Raw genomic sequence first — 16777 nt, 5'->3', positions numbered from 1 at the left:
ATGCGTGCCCTTCCGAGCCCTATGCCACTAAAGCTCTTCTGTCAGAGCTGTCCATCCGGGTGCCTGGGACCGACCCTGCATTGATCTGCTAAGTAGGGGTACCTTGCCTAATGGCAAACCCTAAGTTCTGGTGGGATGCCATCGCAAGACGATTATTGGCGGCACAATTGCGGCACAGACATGTCAAACGCACCATCGCCCGTATTACAGAATGAGAACATTCATAATCTGCCCACTACACACGGATGAGAGCCGAGAAGATGGATAGAACGGGGCCGCAACCTTCGACAAGCGGGCGCAAAGTCTTCCGTTAGTCGGCGGGTCTGGTGGGTGATCACATCATGCCGCGTCTCGAGGCAGGAGGAAGCGAGAGGAAAAGCAGATCGTTATCGCGGAAGTCCCAAGGGCGTGGATAGAACGGATGGCCTCTTGCGCAACGCGTATCAATTTCCGTGTTGGGACGATCGCCGACAACGATGGCACGATTTTGTTCCACAATCAGGGGTTCCACGCGTGGGAAAGGACGTGCACCGCGTGGGACATCTGCGCTAAAAAGTCAGTCACGCCTCCGAGACTCGGTAACATGAACCGCGGTTGCTGCCACGATCTAGACTTGTGATCTTCGCTTCGCAATCATTCCTCCATGCAGGAACGGTCGACCTCGCTGACCTCAGGAGTTGTACATCATGTGACTACAGACATTCCACGCAAGGTTCCACCAATGCTGCATGGGAGGTTTGAGCGGATGCGGGGTAGCCGTCGGGATCAACTTGTTCCCATTCGCTTACTCGCAGACTCGTTCAACCTCGGTGCATTGGAAAGGTACCCCTCTCAGAGAAACAGTTCGCTTTGAAACATGTCTGAACGTCAAATTGACTTTACCATTGTCTGTGGCCAAGCTGAACCCCAGCTTTCCACTTCTCCAACTCAGCACAGAGCTGTGGTCTCCTTGAATTCATGCATCAGAAGAGAAGGTTTAGCGAATGACATTAGCGTTTAAGCGACCGGGAAGTTCGGGAAACGTTACTCGAAACGTTACTCTATCAGCAAGAGATAGCGAATAGTTACAGCCTGTACGGGAAGGGAAGAACTGAAACGTTGAATGGCTTGTAAGCCTCCTCCGATATCAATTCAACCTCGGCTTTATGTTCAATAACCACTGACATTGAGTAGTACCACTCCTCACTGGTGCAGCAGGCACAGCAGCGCTCGCCGCATACCTGAACGCCAAATACCATATTGCACATGACCTTCGCACCGGCCGAGGCGGCCTCATTCCAACCCAGGCTGACCTCGATTGGATAGACCAACGCTACTCCCAAAACAAGAAATTGACCTACCACGTCTTTGAGGACCAAGCACAGAAACAACCAAATCACACATTTCTCATCTTCGAAGGCAAGCAATGGACCTACGCCGAATTCCTTCAGGCTACTTTAAAAGTAGCGAACTGGCTGATCCGAGATCTGGATGTGAAGGTTGGTGAGATTGTGGCTCTAGATGGAGGTAATAGCCCCGAGCATGTGATGTTGTGGTTGGCACTGGAAGCCGTTGGCGGTGTGATAGCCTTCATCAACAACAACTTGACTGGCGACGGACTAGTTCATTGTGTTAAGGTGAGTCTATCGAATGCTCCAGTATGAAACATTCGGAAACAAAAAGATACTTATCTTCCACAGCTATGCGAATCTCGCTACCTACTCGCGGATGCCGATGTCCGCCCCAACGTCGAACCCGTCCGCTCCCAGCTCGAAGAATCCAACATCCAAATCAAAATCTACGATCCCAGCTTCATCCTGAGTCTTTCCGACACAGCTCCCATCGATACATCCCGCCACTCCACCATCACCCCCGAATCTCCTCGCACCCTTATCTATACCTCCGGTACAACTGGCCACCCAAAAGGCGTCGTCGCCCCCACCGCCAAAGAACTCCTCGTCGGTCGCACCACAGCACGCTACCTCCGCCTCAAGCCCTCGGACCGCTTCTACACATGCATGCCGCTCTACCATGGTGCTGCGCACAGCTTGTGCACGACGCCTACTATCCACGCAGGTGGCACTTTGGTGCTCGGCCGGAAGTTCAGCCACGCTAGGTTCTGGCCCGAGGTCTCGCAGAGCCGGGCTACAATTATACAGTATGTCGGCGAGTTATGCCGGTATCTGCTTAATGGGCCGAAGAACGAGTTTGAGAGGAAGCACTGCGTGAAGATGGCTTGGGGGAATGGGATGAGGCCGGATGTGTGGGAGCCGTTTCGCGAACGATTCGGCATTCCTGTTATCAACGAGCTGTATGCTGCGACTGACGGTATGGGAGCTATCTTCAATAGGAATGAGGGCGAGTTTACTAAGCATGCGCTTGGGCTTCGTGGTGCGCTATGGAACTGGAGATTTGGTGGGGAGGAAGTTAGGGTCAAGATGGACGTCGATACTGAAGACATTATGCGTGATGCAAATGGATTTGCGATTGTGGTCGGTGCGGATGAACCAGGACAGGTGCTGCATAAGTTGGACCCGGACGCACCTTTGCATCCAGGATACTATAATAATGATGCTGCGACTGAGAAGCGGAGAATTCGTGATGTTTTCCGGAAAGGCGACTTGTAAGTGTTCTGCCAAGAATAAGTATTACAGCTGATGAAGGCTTCACAGGTGGTTCAAGTCTGGCGACATGATGAGACAAGACGGATGTGGCCGTGTCTATTTCGTTGACCGCCTCGGCGACACTTTCCGCTGGAAGTCCGAAAATGTGTCGACCAACGAGGTTGCCGATGCTATAGGCCGGCACGCCCAAGTAGCCGAAGCAAACGTTTATGGCGTTAGTGTACCTGGATACGATGGCCGCGCAGGGGCAGCCTCTATTGTGTTAGCTGATGGTGTCACGTTGCCGAATTTCGACTTTAAAGGACTAGCGGATCATGCTAAGGCCATGCTTCCAGGCTATGCAGTCCCCTTGTTCCTGAGAGTTACATCAGCCTTGGAGTATACGGGCACACTGAAACTTCAGAAAGGGAGGTGCAAGCGGGAGGGTGTAGACCCAGCATTGACGACAGGTGAAGACAAGCTATATTGGCTACCACAGGGGAGCGATCGGTATGTCCCGTTCCGGAAGGAGGACTGGGAGAACATCAAGGCGAAGAAGTCGAGGCTGTGAGTTGCTCTTGGCGCGGCTTATGGCCAAAATGTTATCTCTGCAAGAACATCACGCTTTGAGCACCTAGAGAAACTAAAGTATACTGAAGACAATATGTGCATGCCAGCTTGGGGGAGACCAGCAACAATAGGATCTCACGACTAGTGACGAGTGCAACGCAAGGTATACTGCCAAATCCAGCAGCTACATGAGGCCTCGCCTTGTATCGAATAATTGTGTTAAGTACAAATACGAGACGCCCCTGTGGCTTTCTCAAGACCTCATTTTGAACAACATCACCACGGGATCACGAAGGCCAATAGTCAATCCCCAATCCGTCAGCACCTGCTAGAATATCGAGCTTGCTATGGTTTACTCGCCCACAGTCATTGCGCGCATGAGAGAGCACCCAGCGAAGGATTTATATCCTTCCCGGTCTTTGACTTCAACACGCCATGAGTGGAGTAAGAAAGAAGTGGATCGATGTTGAAATTAACGGAACTCATACACAGACAATACCATGCTCCGCACGACTGTGGCACTTCTCTCCTACCACCAGTAGCTGTGCCCGCATATAGCGCAAATATCTTCGGTCTGGAAATCCTTGCCATCTTTGCAGTAGTAACAGATCCATTCGCGAGGCCTCGAACCGCCGAACCATGGACTCTGTAGAGTGCTCACCGTTCTTGTACTGCCTTCCGCCCGGATACCTCCGCCTGCCGTCGCTTGACCAAACGTCGGCACTTTCACTTCCCCTTCCCACCAGCATAGGGGTGCCCAAGCTACTTTCTTATGCCACACAGGTAGTTCGTCCACTTGCTTTATTCCATCTGTGAAGGCAGCAGTTTGAACCAGGTCGAAGACTTGCTTTGAACTCCGCCCTTCAATAGCTTCAGCACCTCTTCCTTTCTCAACTACATTTCCGGAACGAAGCCGAATTGTGGCGGCCATGCAAGCCTCCGTTTTCCAAATTCGGAAAAGAAGACACCGCACGAAAATTTGGCAATTCCGGGTACAAAAGTTGTACTTGCCCTTGAACTGTTGTTGGTATATCTTTCTTGCGTACAGGTCGATTCGATGTGCGCTGAGATGCGTCCAATCTCGCAATACTGTGATCGGATGACTACCGCCTCGCCTATTTCGAGGGTGTGTGGGATGATGTCCGCCATCTCGAATAGTGATTTCCAGCTGACGCTTCTCGTGGTCATGTTTTCCTTCGTGATGCCACTTATCTGCTGGCACAATCTTCAACTCGTGGTCGTGAAGGCCGTACTCGTAAACCGTATCTCCGATCTGGATAGCCCAGTGACTGATCTTCTTCGTCGAAAAGAGATGGTCCTCTGGGGCGATATAAACGCGATTGTCCTCTGGGGCGACATCCAACCCGCGGCTCCAAACGACGATCAAGAGCGCGATCTCCATGTCCTTTCCAGGATGGTACGTGGGTGGGTTGCACCGAGTCCTTTTCCTAGGCTCCGCTTCGTTCTGCTGTTCATCATACTGCTCTGCACTGGCTGCATCTTCTCCTTGGCCCATCTCGTTAGGCCGGTCGCTGGTGCTCGTGTAGGTGCGCTTCCATCACAAAGACATCGTCGGTTGCTCACTACACTCAAGAGCTTGTAGTATCAGCATCCACGTTGATAAAGTAGGTTGCTAAAGAGGCGGAGAGTCTGCCACTCGAAAAATAGGAGGTTGGCCGTGTGTAAGGTTGCACAGGTTTCACAGCATGAAGACACTGCAATCACTAGCCAGTCTAGGCAACCTCAAGCAATGTTCTCATTCTAGAATCAGTTCACGCTACTTTTGAGATAGTATGATCACGTATCTATTGCTACAGAGCGACCGATCTCATAATGCATTCCTGGCTTCGAATGTATCTCGCTATCTTCATGCAACCCAAGCAGTCGCGCCCGAACTATACAATCTCAAACTCATAGTACACATAAGGCGAGTATTCTGCATCGCCGTGACCTTGCGCCTGCATTTCGTTGGCGAGAGCTGAGTCATCCTTCTTAGGCCGGCCCTTGTTGTCGCGATTGAAAGCGTTGCCGCCGAGGTACGAGTAGCTCGCGTCGAGATTCGTCTTTGCTTTCTTCGCAGCCTTTGCATTTGTCTGGGGCTCACGTCAGTCTCTAAGCCCATGAGCTCTGGGCAAATAATTTCACTCACCTGCACTAATCCACACACAAAGTCTAAAGGTAGGCCGTATCGTAGCACCGTCTCGACGAACACACGCAGAGCCAGCACATGCACCCAAATCATAGCACTTTCGCTGTAGCCAGTTCGCCCTAGCCTTAACGCTTCACCCCACAGCTTCTTTGCGTCTTGTTCGAGCTGACTCGCTTCCTTGGCCTCCTCTTCCTTGCCGCCCTCCTTGTACTTGTAATCACGCGGCGTCCACCGCTTTTCCCTGCACTTGTGTACGAAGTCGGCGGAGGTCTTCTTGAACGTAACAACAGCAAAAAGGGTGAACTCGTCGTCCTTGGCGACTTCAACGGCGGAGCGGGGTACGACCCTTTCAGACAGGGTTTCGTAGGATTTGTAGAATTCTTTGGTGTTCATGTTGGGGACGGCGATGAGGTGAGTATCGAGATATTCTGAGTCTTGGATGATATTTCGGGGGTTTACCACGGTGGTGAGGGACTTGGTGGACAGGTTGCCTGTTCTTTTCCGTTCTGCGGCCGCGAGGTTGGTCTTGGTTTGGTTATACTGGGAGAATTTGGCCTTGACATCGTTGTCAATGCCTGAAATTTCCTGCGCCACACATTAGATCTATCATTCCGATGAGAAGGGTCGGCCGCACCTTCTGCAGCGAGTCTATCAGCTCGGCGATAGGCTTGTCTGCCCGGTATTTGATCTTGTTCCACTGGAAGCTGCGTAGGTATTGATCGACAGGCTCTACATGGCATGTCAGCCCACCCTATGCACAGGCACTTTCCCATTAAGCTTCACGCACTGTCGCTGATGGTCTTGTGCTGCTGCACACGGTCCTCGTCCCCGTCGAGGATACTCCTCAAGCTGTCCCCCACCTTGGCCACGACCTGCTCGCACGCATTCTCGAGCTTCGCCAGGTCATCCGCCTGCTGGACCAGCGCATCTAATGTGCCGATCTTGAAGTTGGGTATCGCGAAGGGGTACGTTTGGCCATTATCACCGCCAATGGTGCTGCGCAAGGCTTCGAGGGCTTCGTCGTGGTGGTTCGAGGGCGTTATCGATGACGGTAGTGACACCAGCAGGTACTTGGTGCCCTTGGACATGTTTGATGCTTGGAAGGCGGGCACAGGGCGCGGATGCAGGGGTCTATTCGCGGTGATGCGGTGGTGGAGGTGAGCTTGGTGGGCTTGCTTGAGCTCGAAAGCTTGGGGTGCCAGGCGGCTCTAGCGGCCTGTCGTCACAGCCCGAGCATTTGGAGGGACAGCTCCGCCCACAGTTACACAAAGGGTCCGGGCAAGCAACACCAGCTCAATGCAATGGCTGGACAACAGCTCGGGACGGTCCTCGGAATCGATCTAGAGCTGCATGGACAGTGCAGGCGAGCGACCCGGATGCCATGTCCAAAAGCGGAAAGGAAAGTGTTGTGTTTCGGGGGATTAGAGGCTGGGCCGTTAGTATCCGTCGGCCAACAACTGTGAATCCTCCTTCCTACACCTCACAAAATGGCTTCCAAAAGAGCAGCTCAAGTACTGCGACCAGCGGTCAATGGCTTCAAGGCATCACCTGTGAGCCTGAAGCATGCTGTAAAACCTCAAATCACGACCAGAAACCTCTCGATACGCGCTGCTCGTCCCCGCCAGCTCAACCGGGTTTCAACGACCGCCGTCCGCTTCGCCTCGTCTGCAGTTCCCACTTCCGAGGGTCAATTGGGCAGGACCGGCCTCTATGAGCTTCATGCTAAGTATGGGGCAAAGTTCGTGCCTTTTGGCGGGTATGAGATGCCCGTTCAGTACAGCGATCTGAGCATTGTCGATTCGCACAACTGGACCCGGGAGAAGGCCAGTTTGTTCGATGTGGGACATATGTAAGACTCCCGTCTTGCCTAAATTCAGAGCCTTCCTAACAGCAGCGAAGGGTGCAGCATGACTTCTCAGGCCCCGGTGCTCAAGCTTTCCTAGAGCGCCTAACACCATCGTCCCTCTCGTCGCTCTCTGAGAACCACTCCACCCTCTCTACTTTGCTTCACCCCGAGACCGGTGGCATTGTCGATGACACAGTCATCACCCGCCTCCCCAACAGCTTCTACGTCGTCACCAATGCCGGCTGCAGAGAGAAGGACCTAGCATACCTCACCGAGCAATTGGAAGCGTGGAGGAAGGAAAACCCTGACCAGACTGTGGAGTGGAAGCTGCGAGACAACCAGGGCCTCGTCGCTCTACAGGGCCCTCTTGCAGCAACCATCCTCGAGCGTGTGCTGAACGAGAAATCAGCTTCTGCTCTCAGCACTTTGTACTTCGGCCAATGCATGCCGGGAACTATCAAGGGAACTGATGTGGAAGTTCTGATCAGCCGTGGCGGCTACACTGGTGAGGATGGCTTCGAAATTAGCATCCCCCCATCTGCCACCGAAGCTGTTACGCAATACCTGCTCGACTCGGCCAAGGATGAGCTCCGCCTTGCTGGCCTTGGAGCGCGTGACACCCTCCGACTGGAAGCCGGTATGTGTTTGTACGGGCACGATCTAGACGATACCACCACGCCCGTTGAGGCTGGTCTCTCGTGGATCATCGGCAAAGACCGCCGCGCGAACGGTGGTTTCCACGGTGACTCCGTCATCCTGCAGCAGCTCAAGAAAAAGTCCGAGGGCGGTGGTGTCACCCGGAGACGTGTCGGCTTGATCATTGAAGGTTCACCTGCCCGTGAAGGCGCTGAGATTGTGAACGAGAATGGCGAGAAGATCGGTAACATCACATCTGGGTGCCCCTCGCCTACGGCAAAGAAGAACATTTCCATGGGCTACATCAAAGATGGTATGCACAAGAGTGGGACTGAAGTTCAAGTTGTCGTCAGAGGCAAGAAGAGGAAGGCGACCGTCACGAAGATGCCATTCATCGGCAGCAAGTACTATAAAGCACTGGCGCCGGAACCAAAATAGATTCGAATCAACTGTCTCTGCCTTCATTCGCTGGCTATGTCCGTCGTTACTTCATGCTGTAGTTGAGGTGAAATTATGCTGAAAATTTACTGTTCAGACAAACACTCCAGACAATCTCGCATATAAACCTATGAGGACGAGGCCGCATTCAGATCTTGACAGAAGTTAGGTCGAAGGTTTCACGAGCCATGTGAAGTTTAGGTCTATTCCTAGGTGCGAAGCAAACTTTCACTTCAATATCTCACACTCACAGGCCCGTGTCGTCCAATCTCCAATGAAACCAAAGATTTCACCTTTGGAAATTCAATATTGATGGTATACATGAAAAGCTCGGCGCTACGCAATCTTCCTTGCGTGCATGATATGTCGCATATCCCTCTTCCATTTACGTACTCTCTCACGCTCGCGCATATGCTTGTGCTACAGCACCACCTCTACTAGACACTCGTCCAAGAGGTCGACGAGAAATACCATGCAGCAAAAACAGATCTATGAAGGCCAGTTGTCAACTGCAATAATTAGCTTCTATGCACGTACCAACTACTACGATGATCAACTTACTCGTAAGCCCCCGTGCGCAAGAGCACTCTGTCGAAGGGCCGTACAGGTATGCAGCCGTGTCCTGGTAGAAGAAGTGATTGGCACTCATGAGATGGATGCCGGGGATGCGATGGAACCAGTGCTGCACCTATATTTACAGTAAGCCAAGTTGTTCGAGTGGTAGACGTGAGTCTGCATTGGAGTGACCTACCTCTTCCTCGCCAGTTTTGCCGATCTCTGCACCCCGCAAAGGCTTATATCGATGATAGCAGCCGGACTGGTGGAGTTTGAGAAGAGGTGAACCGGCCTGCTCGTTCGGGTGAGACATCCGAATCTTTCCGAGGTGTCTGCCAGTGAAGACCCGACCAGCAACATTAGTCCAACTATGGGTATTGTACGTCATCTTGGAGCAAGTGTTGTCGCAATTGTGAAGACAGTGTCCTGCGATTGGGAAGCCGAGGTAGAGATAGATTTGTTCTCGTAGCTCGCGTGGAAGGCGTTCCAGGCGCGAGATGATCCGGACATATCGGGAACGCGCTGACAATTTCGATCCCATGGTCGAGGAATCAGGCTGAGGGGGAAGTTGAAAGGTGTGTGAGGTTGTGTGTTCCCAGAACTTGATCAGCTCGCGTGCCTTCATAGCCTGTACTTTAGTGCTACTCTCGGGGGGCGTGCAAATAGCTTTTCCACAGTGAAGAACGGCGCTTTGACGGACAAGTATTTCATTAATAGTGAACGAAATCACTTATGACTTTCTCACAGCTTGGATCTTCGGTCATGCTCTCGTAGTGGCACCCTTCTCCAATGTTTTCTATTGGTCAACTTTACAAAGGCACAGCCACGAAGGCACAGCCCTGGATGGCCGAGATTCATTCCTCGTCCTTTGCCTTTACAGATGTCTGAACTTGCCCTGTCAATCACCATTGATACTTGTGTTTTAACGAAACTGAGAGAACAGCGACTTTGCAATGGTCTGCTGGCCTCATGCAGCTGATCGCCGCCTCGGATTGTACGTGCTTAACTCGTCACATACATGGTGACATACGTATTTCTTACTACTCACGTTGATTGTGCATGGTATTGTGAATGTATGAGCCATAACTTGGTGCTCGACAAAAGCAAGGTCTCTGCGCGCCATCTCAATGGCGCGATAAGAGGAGGACGAGCAGGCGGATAGAAGCACAAATTAGCGTGACCAATAGTGTGCTATCGAATGGAAGGTTTGAGCCCTTGTCACCCCCTGACGATATACGCGAGGCTGTCAGTTGAGGTAGGCGTTCACCGTAGTACCGATGCGTCCTGCTTCCGCCCCAATCCGGAAGCGCCGATTGTTCAGCTGAAAACCGAGGCGGCACGTCGGCAGCTGAAGGCATCAACGACGTATATATATGAATCGAATAGCCTTGTAGGCTAAAAGTTTAGTATACACCATCCCACCGCAGGACCACTCATAGTGACCTTGAAAGTAATCGGTGCATGATGTTTTCGCGACTTTTCGGCAAGAAACCTAAAGCCCCCGCGGAGGAGAAACAACACACTGAGACAGTTGCGATGCACACTGTCGAGGTCAGATGGGATAACTGGTCTCCACCGGGAGAGAAAGATGGCACGCACAGATTCTCTGGCACCTACACATCTATAATTCTAACCCAAAAGCAGTCCGATCACCTTGCCCAGCGATCAATAGTCTTGCGAATCATGGCATCCTTCCCCACAGCGGCAAAGACATCACAAAAGCCGTGGCCGTCGAAGCACTCACCAAAGCCTTCAACGTTGACCCCAAAATAGCGAACGTCTTCGCAGCAAGCGGCATCTTCGCTAATCCCAACCATGATGCACACTCATTCGACCTAAACCATGTCAGCAAGCACAATTATATCGAGCACGATGCTTCGCTAAGTCGTGATGATGCTGCCTTTGGCGGAGGCGAGAAGTTCCACCAAGAGTCGTTCGACATGGTGCTCAAGACGTATCGCGAAGCTCATCCAGGAAAGACTGATGATGAAATCATGACGGACTGGATGACTGCGGGACATGCGAGGTGGGCGAGGGTTCTGGCGAGTAAGCAGAAGCATGATGAAGCGGAGAAGACGTGGATTTATGGGATCAAAGAGGCGATCATGAGTTATGGTGAGACGTCGCTGTATCTCAATCTGCTGGGAAAGGATGGGGTCGCGCCGTTGAAGTGGGTGAAGATTTTCTTCGGTAAGTTCGATTATAGATTGGGTGAGTGTCTACTCACGATTGAGTTTAGAACAAGAACGTCTTCCGCATGCTGAAGGATGGAGGCCGCCGACGAAGTTCGATCAGGCCGACCTCAACCACGGTTACTCGGAGATGATGAAAGGTGGTGAGCATGGAGTTGAGGAAGCCAAGTTGGTCGGTATAGGGACGCTGGTTGGTTTGAAGGCGGCCATCATGGGTCTAGGAGCGAGCTTCATCAAGGCTCCATCTGCACATTAGTGACATGGCGTCAAGTATTGGGATACCCATTGTGGCCTATTAAAAGACTTAGGCAAGTTCATTCATTGTGCACTGATTATTTTGATTTGTATTGCCTGAGGGTCAGATTCCATCACTTGGGTGGGTTCACACCAGAAATCCCCTGCAACTCATCCACCAACTTCTGCTGCGCCCGCTCATCCGCCGCCCCACGATGAAATGACCTCTCCTTCGAGTGGTACCAATGCTTGCCGGATCCTCCCAACGTGCCTTCAGCAAGTGCCACGTAGTTCTCGACTGCCGCTCCAATATCGTCACCAGCTCCCGCACCACCCATCTTCGTCTTCACCCAACCAGGATCCAGCGAGCTAACAATCGTCTTCTGGAACGCTGGCTGCTTCGCGAACCAGAACGCCAGCATCGTGTTGTGCAACTTACTATCACTATAGCTCGCAGCCTTGATGTCTCTCAGCGTTGCATCGCCACTATTATGCAACGCCGAAGACAGGAAGACAAGGTTTTTAGGTGGTGGCTGCACGAGACATGTGAGTATGTAGGGTGCAAGAGTATTTGTTGCGAACAGAGTTGGTAGACCCTCGGGACCTGTTGATGACGATGGAATGCGCATCATGCCAGCATTGTGAATAATGGCGTCCCACGGGCCTTTTGCGTTGAGATCATCAGCGAGAGACTTTGTTGCTTGAGTCGAAGAAAGGTCGGCGATGAGGACACCGTCGGCACCGGGACAGGCTTTGCTGGCGTCTTCGGCGCGCTGAGCGTTGCGGGCGTGGAGGGTCACATTGTGGCCACGTTTGATCAATGATTTGGCGGCTAAAGAACCGAGACCATCGGAGGAACCTGTTATGAAGATGCGCATTGTGGATTGAGGTAGTGTTGTGTTGTTACCAAATGCGTTGGAGGGAAGTTTTACTTCAGGAAGAAAAAAGGCTGACTTGACAGAGAGTAGAGCAGAAGTTAGGAATTTATGTGGGCCACCTGAGTGACATCGCCCGGAGATAATGAAGCTGTTCGCGCTCGCCACTGGATGAATATACACAAGTGTTCGATCGCAATGGATTACGTCATTCGGGCATACATCATCTTAAATCCGTTCAATTAGCTGACATGTAGTCGCTGACAGTACCGGAGTCGTTATTATATAAATGAAGGCCTAGAAGATCTGATATGTTGTCGATGCAGCTTGGTGGAGAGTGAAAGGGGCGGGTACGAAGCTTGAGCTGCAGTTGATGTTTCATTAGTCTGTTATAAGCCACAACACACGCGCTGGGGAGTGATTCTGACGTTAATGGGTTATCCACATTGAAATCTTATACACTTAACTTATTGTTTCAGAACCAGAGGACTCCAGGGTATCATGCAATCATCGCCACTTTCGTCCTCCCTATCCTATATCAGATCAATGCCCTCCCGTTCAGCCGCCTGCAATATGAACTTCCTCGTTTTCTCATCAGGCACCAGATCCAGCGCCACTTGATCGTTCGCATCTTTCTTGTCGAAATCAGCACCACTCGTGAGCAGCAACAGCGCCGCATCGCCATGTCCTTCGGCAATGGCATGATGCAGCGCTGTCATGCCATCCGCATCCGTTGCGTTCAGAGGGCTCTTGCCAGCACCTAATAGCTCCTTGACCATGGGAACGCTGCCTATGGCTGCTGCTCTGTGCAGTGGCAATTGGCCCCTCTTGTCCTTCACTCTCGCAGTCGCCTTCTCTTTCAGCAACGTCCTCGCGATGTCCAGGTTGTTCTTGCTGGCGCAGAAGTGCAGAGCTGTCTGACCGTTGTTGTTCTTCGCGTTTACGTCGGCATCTTTCGAAATGAGGAGAGAGACGATGGCATCGGCTTCCTTGCGCGAGCAGGCCATCATGAGGGGCGTCCAGCCTGAGCCGTCGACGGCATCGGGATCGAAGGATTTGGTTTGGACAAGTAGTTGGACGATGGGTAGGTGATTGTACGAGACTGCCCAATGGATGGGAAGGCGGTCGTCATCATCGCGGACAGAGGCGAGCTTAGGGTTTGCGGAGAGGAGTGATTCTACTCGGGAAGCTGTCAAGGTGGATTAGTCACCAGGGTTGCCAAGAAAGAGATGAAATTCGTACTTTGACCTTCGCGGCAGGCCTCGTGGATTGCGAATTTAGATCTTGCGTCTTCCATGGCGAACCTCTGATACGTTGAGGTTCGATGGCCGCAGACGTTGGTAAGCTCGAAGCTATCCAGATGCCACTACGAAATGCCCCACTGCGGGCATGCGGGAGGCTCGGCGAAGCCACAGGCGCGGGGGTTTCACCAATCACCTCAGTGGCTGACCGCCTTGCACGTGCGGTTCCTTGGACAACACACCAGCTGGTCTGGGCACATCATCGAGCCACCAGGGTTTGACTGCATCCTGGCTTCCAACTTCGTGACGTCTTCCTCGTGAACACCTTTAGGCCACAGGAAGACAATTTCTATCGCCCGCCCCTCGATCATTCCACAATTCCTCGCCTATACTCCCAATACCGCAGTCTGTTTACACCGCTCAATCGGAAGGCCATTGAAACAGGTTCCTCGCGCCACGGCGCATTCCTCGCATCAGAGTCCACTACAGACAAACCAATTCACCACCAAGAATGCGGTCCACATTGCTGCTCCTACCCGCGATTGCGCTGGCCGCGCCGGACTTTACTTCTCCGTTCCAGCCTGCGCAACTACAAGAGTCGCCCGCGCAAAGCAACGGCACCCTCGTCGATGATGGCACGTTAGAGCTGCTCAAACGGCAGACCGACCCCAACTCATGCGCTTCGGGCTACAAGGCCTGCACCAACATCAATCAACCGGGCTTGTGCTGCAGGACTACTGAGGTGTGCTCCATAGACAATGCAGGCCACGCAGCCTGCTGTCCCAACGGCAACGCGTGTACAGGCACTATCGCACCTATAACCCAGGGCTCCTCACCCACGTCCACTGGCACCCAGACGACGACCCCTACGGGAGCGACGACGACAATAGTAGTGACAACGGGCACAAGCACACCCTTCGTCCAAGGCTCCACAGGCGCAACAAGCTGGGTACCAAACACCTTCTTCCCCATCGCCTATCTTCCCACGACTTACAAATCCGCAGCCGCCTGCTCATCCGCTTATTCGCGCTGCCAGTCGGATGCTGCGCGCTGTACGTCTGCTCTAGCGAGCGGGCAAAACTTCGGCGTCACGGTTTCTGCGCCAAACGGCGGCGTAACGATCACAGCGGTGCCGAGCGTGGGAGCTGCCGCGGCGACCTCCATTTGCAGTAGTCTGAGTCAGGCCGCCTGTTCGGGGGACTGGAACGTGCAGGCTTGTTCAACATACGGACCGGGAGATGGTAGCAGGGCGGGCAGGTGTGCAGTAGGGAGGTATGGGGTGGGTGCTGGTGTAGCATTGGGCGTGGTTGGAAACATGCTGAGATGAAAATAAGGTGGGATTGTTCTGGTTCTTTGTGGATATTGTGTTCTTTGACCCTGTATAAAGAGGGAAGCGTGCATTGCGCATGGCCATGGAGTTTGGTGTTTTGGTGGATCAGTCGATGCATCGGCATGATAATGAAGGTCACGCAGTGGAGCGGATAGCGTGGGTGAATATTATGTAGTTGTGCAAATCAGACTGTTGAACAGGTAGTTCAACCAAAGCAGTGAGTGAGATTCGGTATGCAAGTGAGCATCGTGAGCAGCTCAAAGGGATGACTGCACATTCGTGAACGCACCAACTTGAAGAAGTGAAGATCCTTGTAAGGTTTGACTCTGTCAGAAGAGAATATTGCAATGGCACTGTGGAACAAGCACTGATTTCGTACTTTCATTGGCTTAAAGTCCGATCTGAGTGACGACCTGATCTTAGGCTACCGGATTGGGATGATCGACACTACATTGCGCAGTACTTCGCGAGTTTGATGTTCGGGTCTCTCTGCGTACAACGCTGCAGACTAGCCCAATAAGCGGTCCTCTATGAAAGAGTTGCTTGCGAGGTAGGTCTGCAAACACAGACCAATGCCAACAACTGGGTCTTTCTGGGGGGTGCAAAATTGGTTGCAGCAGTTGGAGCGCGGTGCGAAGCTTCACGTAGCTGTCCGTAAACGACTCAACTTACTAACTATGGAATCCATCCTTCCCCCTTATGAATCCGCTCACATCGATGCAAAGCGCGGCTTCGTGTTACGTCATCTACGGTGAACGAGTTCGAGCGAGCGGTGGGGGCTGAGTTGGGTGATCGTCCCTAATACGGAAGGATCTTGCATTGCCGGGGTGCACACGAGTCGACGCTCCTGCTGAGCCTCATCTTTCTTACTATAGCAATGTGACGTATATTTCATTGCCTCTTTCGGTGTCCGGCCTGGTGGAGTGCTCGGGGGTTTGTCGACCATAAACGTGGCCCGGGGAAATACTGCCCCAAGCATTCCTTTTCAGCCCCAGATTCCCGCGAGTCGTATAACACGAACGTAAACCACAGCTTAAACCAGCATCGCCAAGTACTAAAAGCCTCCCTCTGTCCCTCGCAATGACGAGGCCAAGCTCAGCAAAGGCATATGCCTCTCACAAGTCTGTAGGAAGTTGAGTCCGCAATGCGGCTGAGCCTCGTTGAAGCCATGGTACCAGACCACTCGATCGACATTGTGTATCGCAGTGCGACACTCTATGAAGTGGCAGGTCGTTCGTCTGCATATAAATCAGCCATCTTTTCCAGGTGTTCTGCTATCATCCAGCAGCCTTCTTCGCAACTAACAGCCAACTATCATCAGGACTTCATATCACACTGCAGCCATTCCTTCAACGACCAACACCAGTCACAATGGTCTACTCTCAAATCCTCGCCCTAGCAGCTCTGCCTGCAACATTCGCCCTCCCCAACCCACAAATATTCAATCCGCCGCACGAGACGCGTTACTGCGCAGTAGTCGACAAAACAGAGGAGGTCAACGGTCCAAGCTGGCAGACCGGACGCAGTGTTGACGGCGGAGGTGGTAAGTCTACTCATCATCACCTCGATCTCCCTCAGGCAAATACTAACAGTGTCCAGCTGTCACCTTCGAGTCCGGCCACTCCACCGCCTTCCAATGGCAGGTCGGCGGCGAAATCGGCCTTTCAGGGGGCACTCCCGTCAGTCTCGCTGGTGGCTTTGGCTTCAGCGTTGCCGAGCAGGTCACGGATAGCATCGCAGAGGCGTCCGATGCGGAATGTCCCGAGGGACCATGGCACTGCAGCGCAATATATTATCCATGGGGCGTCAAAGTAAGCGGGCACATGCAGAAGCAAGGTCCAAGTGATGGCTGTGAGACGGAATCGCTTGGTAGTTTCACGCATGATATTGAGGATGGGCAAGCGTGGGAGGCGTGGGTTCCTAAGAAAGATGCGGGAGGCGTTGGATTCGGGACGGTGGAGGTATGCACGTGCCAGAATCTTGAGCACTGGGCTGATGATGGGCATCCCGCTCTCCTGTGTCCGGAGCAATGCGCTAAGGGTGCTGACTCGAAGTGAGATGAGAGAGGCATATGGAGATAAGATGGATGGGTAGCTCCTGTGGTGCTTCAATTCGCACCGCGCACGCGT

At 52.7% G+C, this 16777-nt stretch overlaps 8 protein-coding genes across 8 annotated transcripts; 4 read left to right on the top strand and 4 right to left on the bottom strand.

Moving 5' to 3' along the window:
* Positions 1–1102: 1102 nt before the first annotated feature.
* FAT1_2 (long-chain fatty acid transporter fat1) lies at positions 1103–3153 on the top strand (the record flags this gene model as incomplete). Its single annotated transcript, XM_056213847.1, has 4 exons — positions 1103–1109; positions 1174–1616; positions 1680–2602; positions 2652–3153. 4 exons carry the CDS (start codon positions 1103–1105, stop codon positions 3151–3153), a joined length of 1875 nt encoding a protein of 624 aa, XP_056071114.1.
* A 528-nt stretch (positions 3154–3681) lies between these two features.
* Positions 3682–4668, bottom strand: N0V89_005067 (uncharacterized protein; the record flags this gene model as incomplete). The annotated part of the gene is made up of 1 exon (XM_056213846.1): positions 3682–4668. The coding sequence occupies one exon, from the start codon at positions 4666–4668 to the stop codon at positions 3682–3684; it is 987 nt and encodes a 328-aa protein (XP_056071113.1).
* A 379-nt stretch (positions 4669–5047) lies between these two features.
* VMA5 (Vacuolar ATP synthase subunit C) lies at positions 5048–6389 on the bottom strand (the record flags this gene model as incomplete). The annotated part of the gene is made up of 4 exons (XM_056213845.1): positions 5048–5245; positions 5302–5886; positions 5936–6030; positions 6089–6389. 4 exons carry the CDS (start codon positions 6387–6389, stop codon positions 5048–5050), a joined length of 1179 nt encoding a protein of 392 aa, XP_056071112.1.
* A 399-nt stretch (positions 6390–6788) lies between these two features.
* Positions 6789–8221, top strand: GCV1 (Aminomethyltransferase, mitochondrial; the record flags this gene model as incomplete). The annotated part of the gene is made up of 2 exons (XM_056213844.1): positions 6789–7150; positions 7201–8221. 2 exons carry the CDS (start codon positions 6789–6791, stop codon positions 8219–8221), a joined length of 1383 nt encoding a protein of 460 aa, XP_056071111.1.
* Positions 8222–10240: 2019 nt separating this feature from the next.
* Positions 10241–11224, top strand: N0V89_005064 (uncharacterized protein; the record flags this gene model as incomplete). The annotated part of the gene is made up of 3 exons (XM_056213843.1): positions 10241–10419; positions 10449–10966; positions 11016–11224. The coding sequence occupies 3 exons, from the start codon at positions 10241–10243 to the stop codon at positions 11222–11224; spliced, it is 906 nt and encodes a 301-aa protein (XP_056071110.1).
* A 112-nt stretch (positions 11225–11336) lies between these two features.
* On the bottom strand, positions 11337–12080 carry N0V89_005063 (uncharacterized protein; the record flags this gene model as incomplete). Its single annotated transcript, XM_056213842.1, has 1 exon — positions 11337–12080. The coding sequence occupies one exon, from the start codon at positions 12078–12080 to the stop codon at positions 11337–11339; it is 744 nt and encodes a 247-aa protein (XP_056071109.1).
* Positions 12081–12610: 530 nt separating this feature from the next.
* Positions 12611–13374, bottom strand: NAS6 (putative ankyrin-repeat protein; the record flags this gene model as incomplete). The annotated part of the gene is made up of 2 exons (XM_056213841.1): positions 12611–13266; positions 13320–13374. The coding sequence occupies 2 exons, from the start codon at positions 13372–13374 to the stop codon at positions 12611–12613; spliced, it is 711 nt and encodes a 236-aa protein (XP_056071108.1).
* Positions 13375–16019: 2645 nt separating this feature from the next.
* Positions 16020–16705, top strand: N0V89_005061 (uncharacterized protein; the record flags this gene model as incomplete). Its single annotated transcript, XM_056213840.1, has 2 exons — positions 16020–16191; positions 16248–16705. 2 exons carry the CDS (start codon positions 16020–16022, stop codon positions 16703–16705), a joined length of 630 nt encoding a protein of 209 aa, XP_056071107.1.
* Between the last annotated feature and the right edge of the window lie 72 nt (positions 16706–16777).

Source organism: Didymosphaeria variabile, assembly GCF_027946475.1.
Source record: "Didymosphaeria variabile strain IMI 356815 chromosome Unknown scaffold_4, whole genome shotgun sequence".
Classification (NCBI taxonomy): Eukaryota; Fungi; Ascomycota; class Dothideomycetes; order Pleosporales; family Didymosphaeriaceae; genus Didymosphaeria; species Didymosphaeria variabile.
This window is presented reverse-complemented; position numbering and strand designations above follow the sequence as displayed.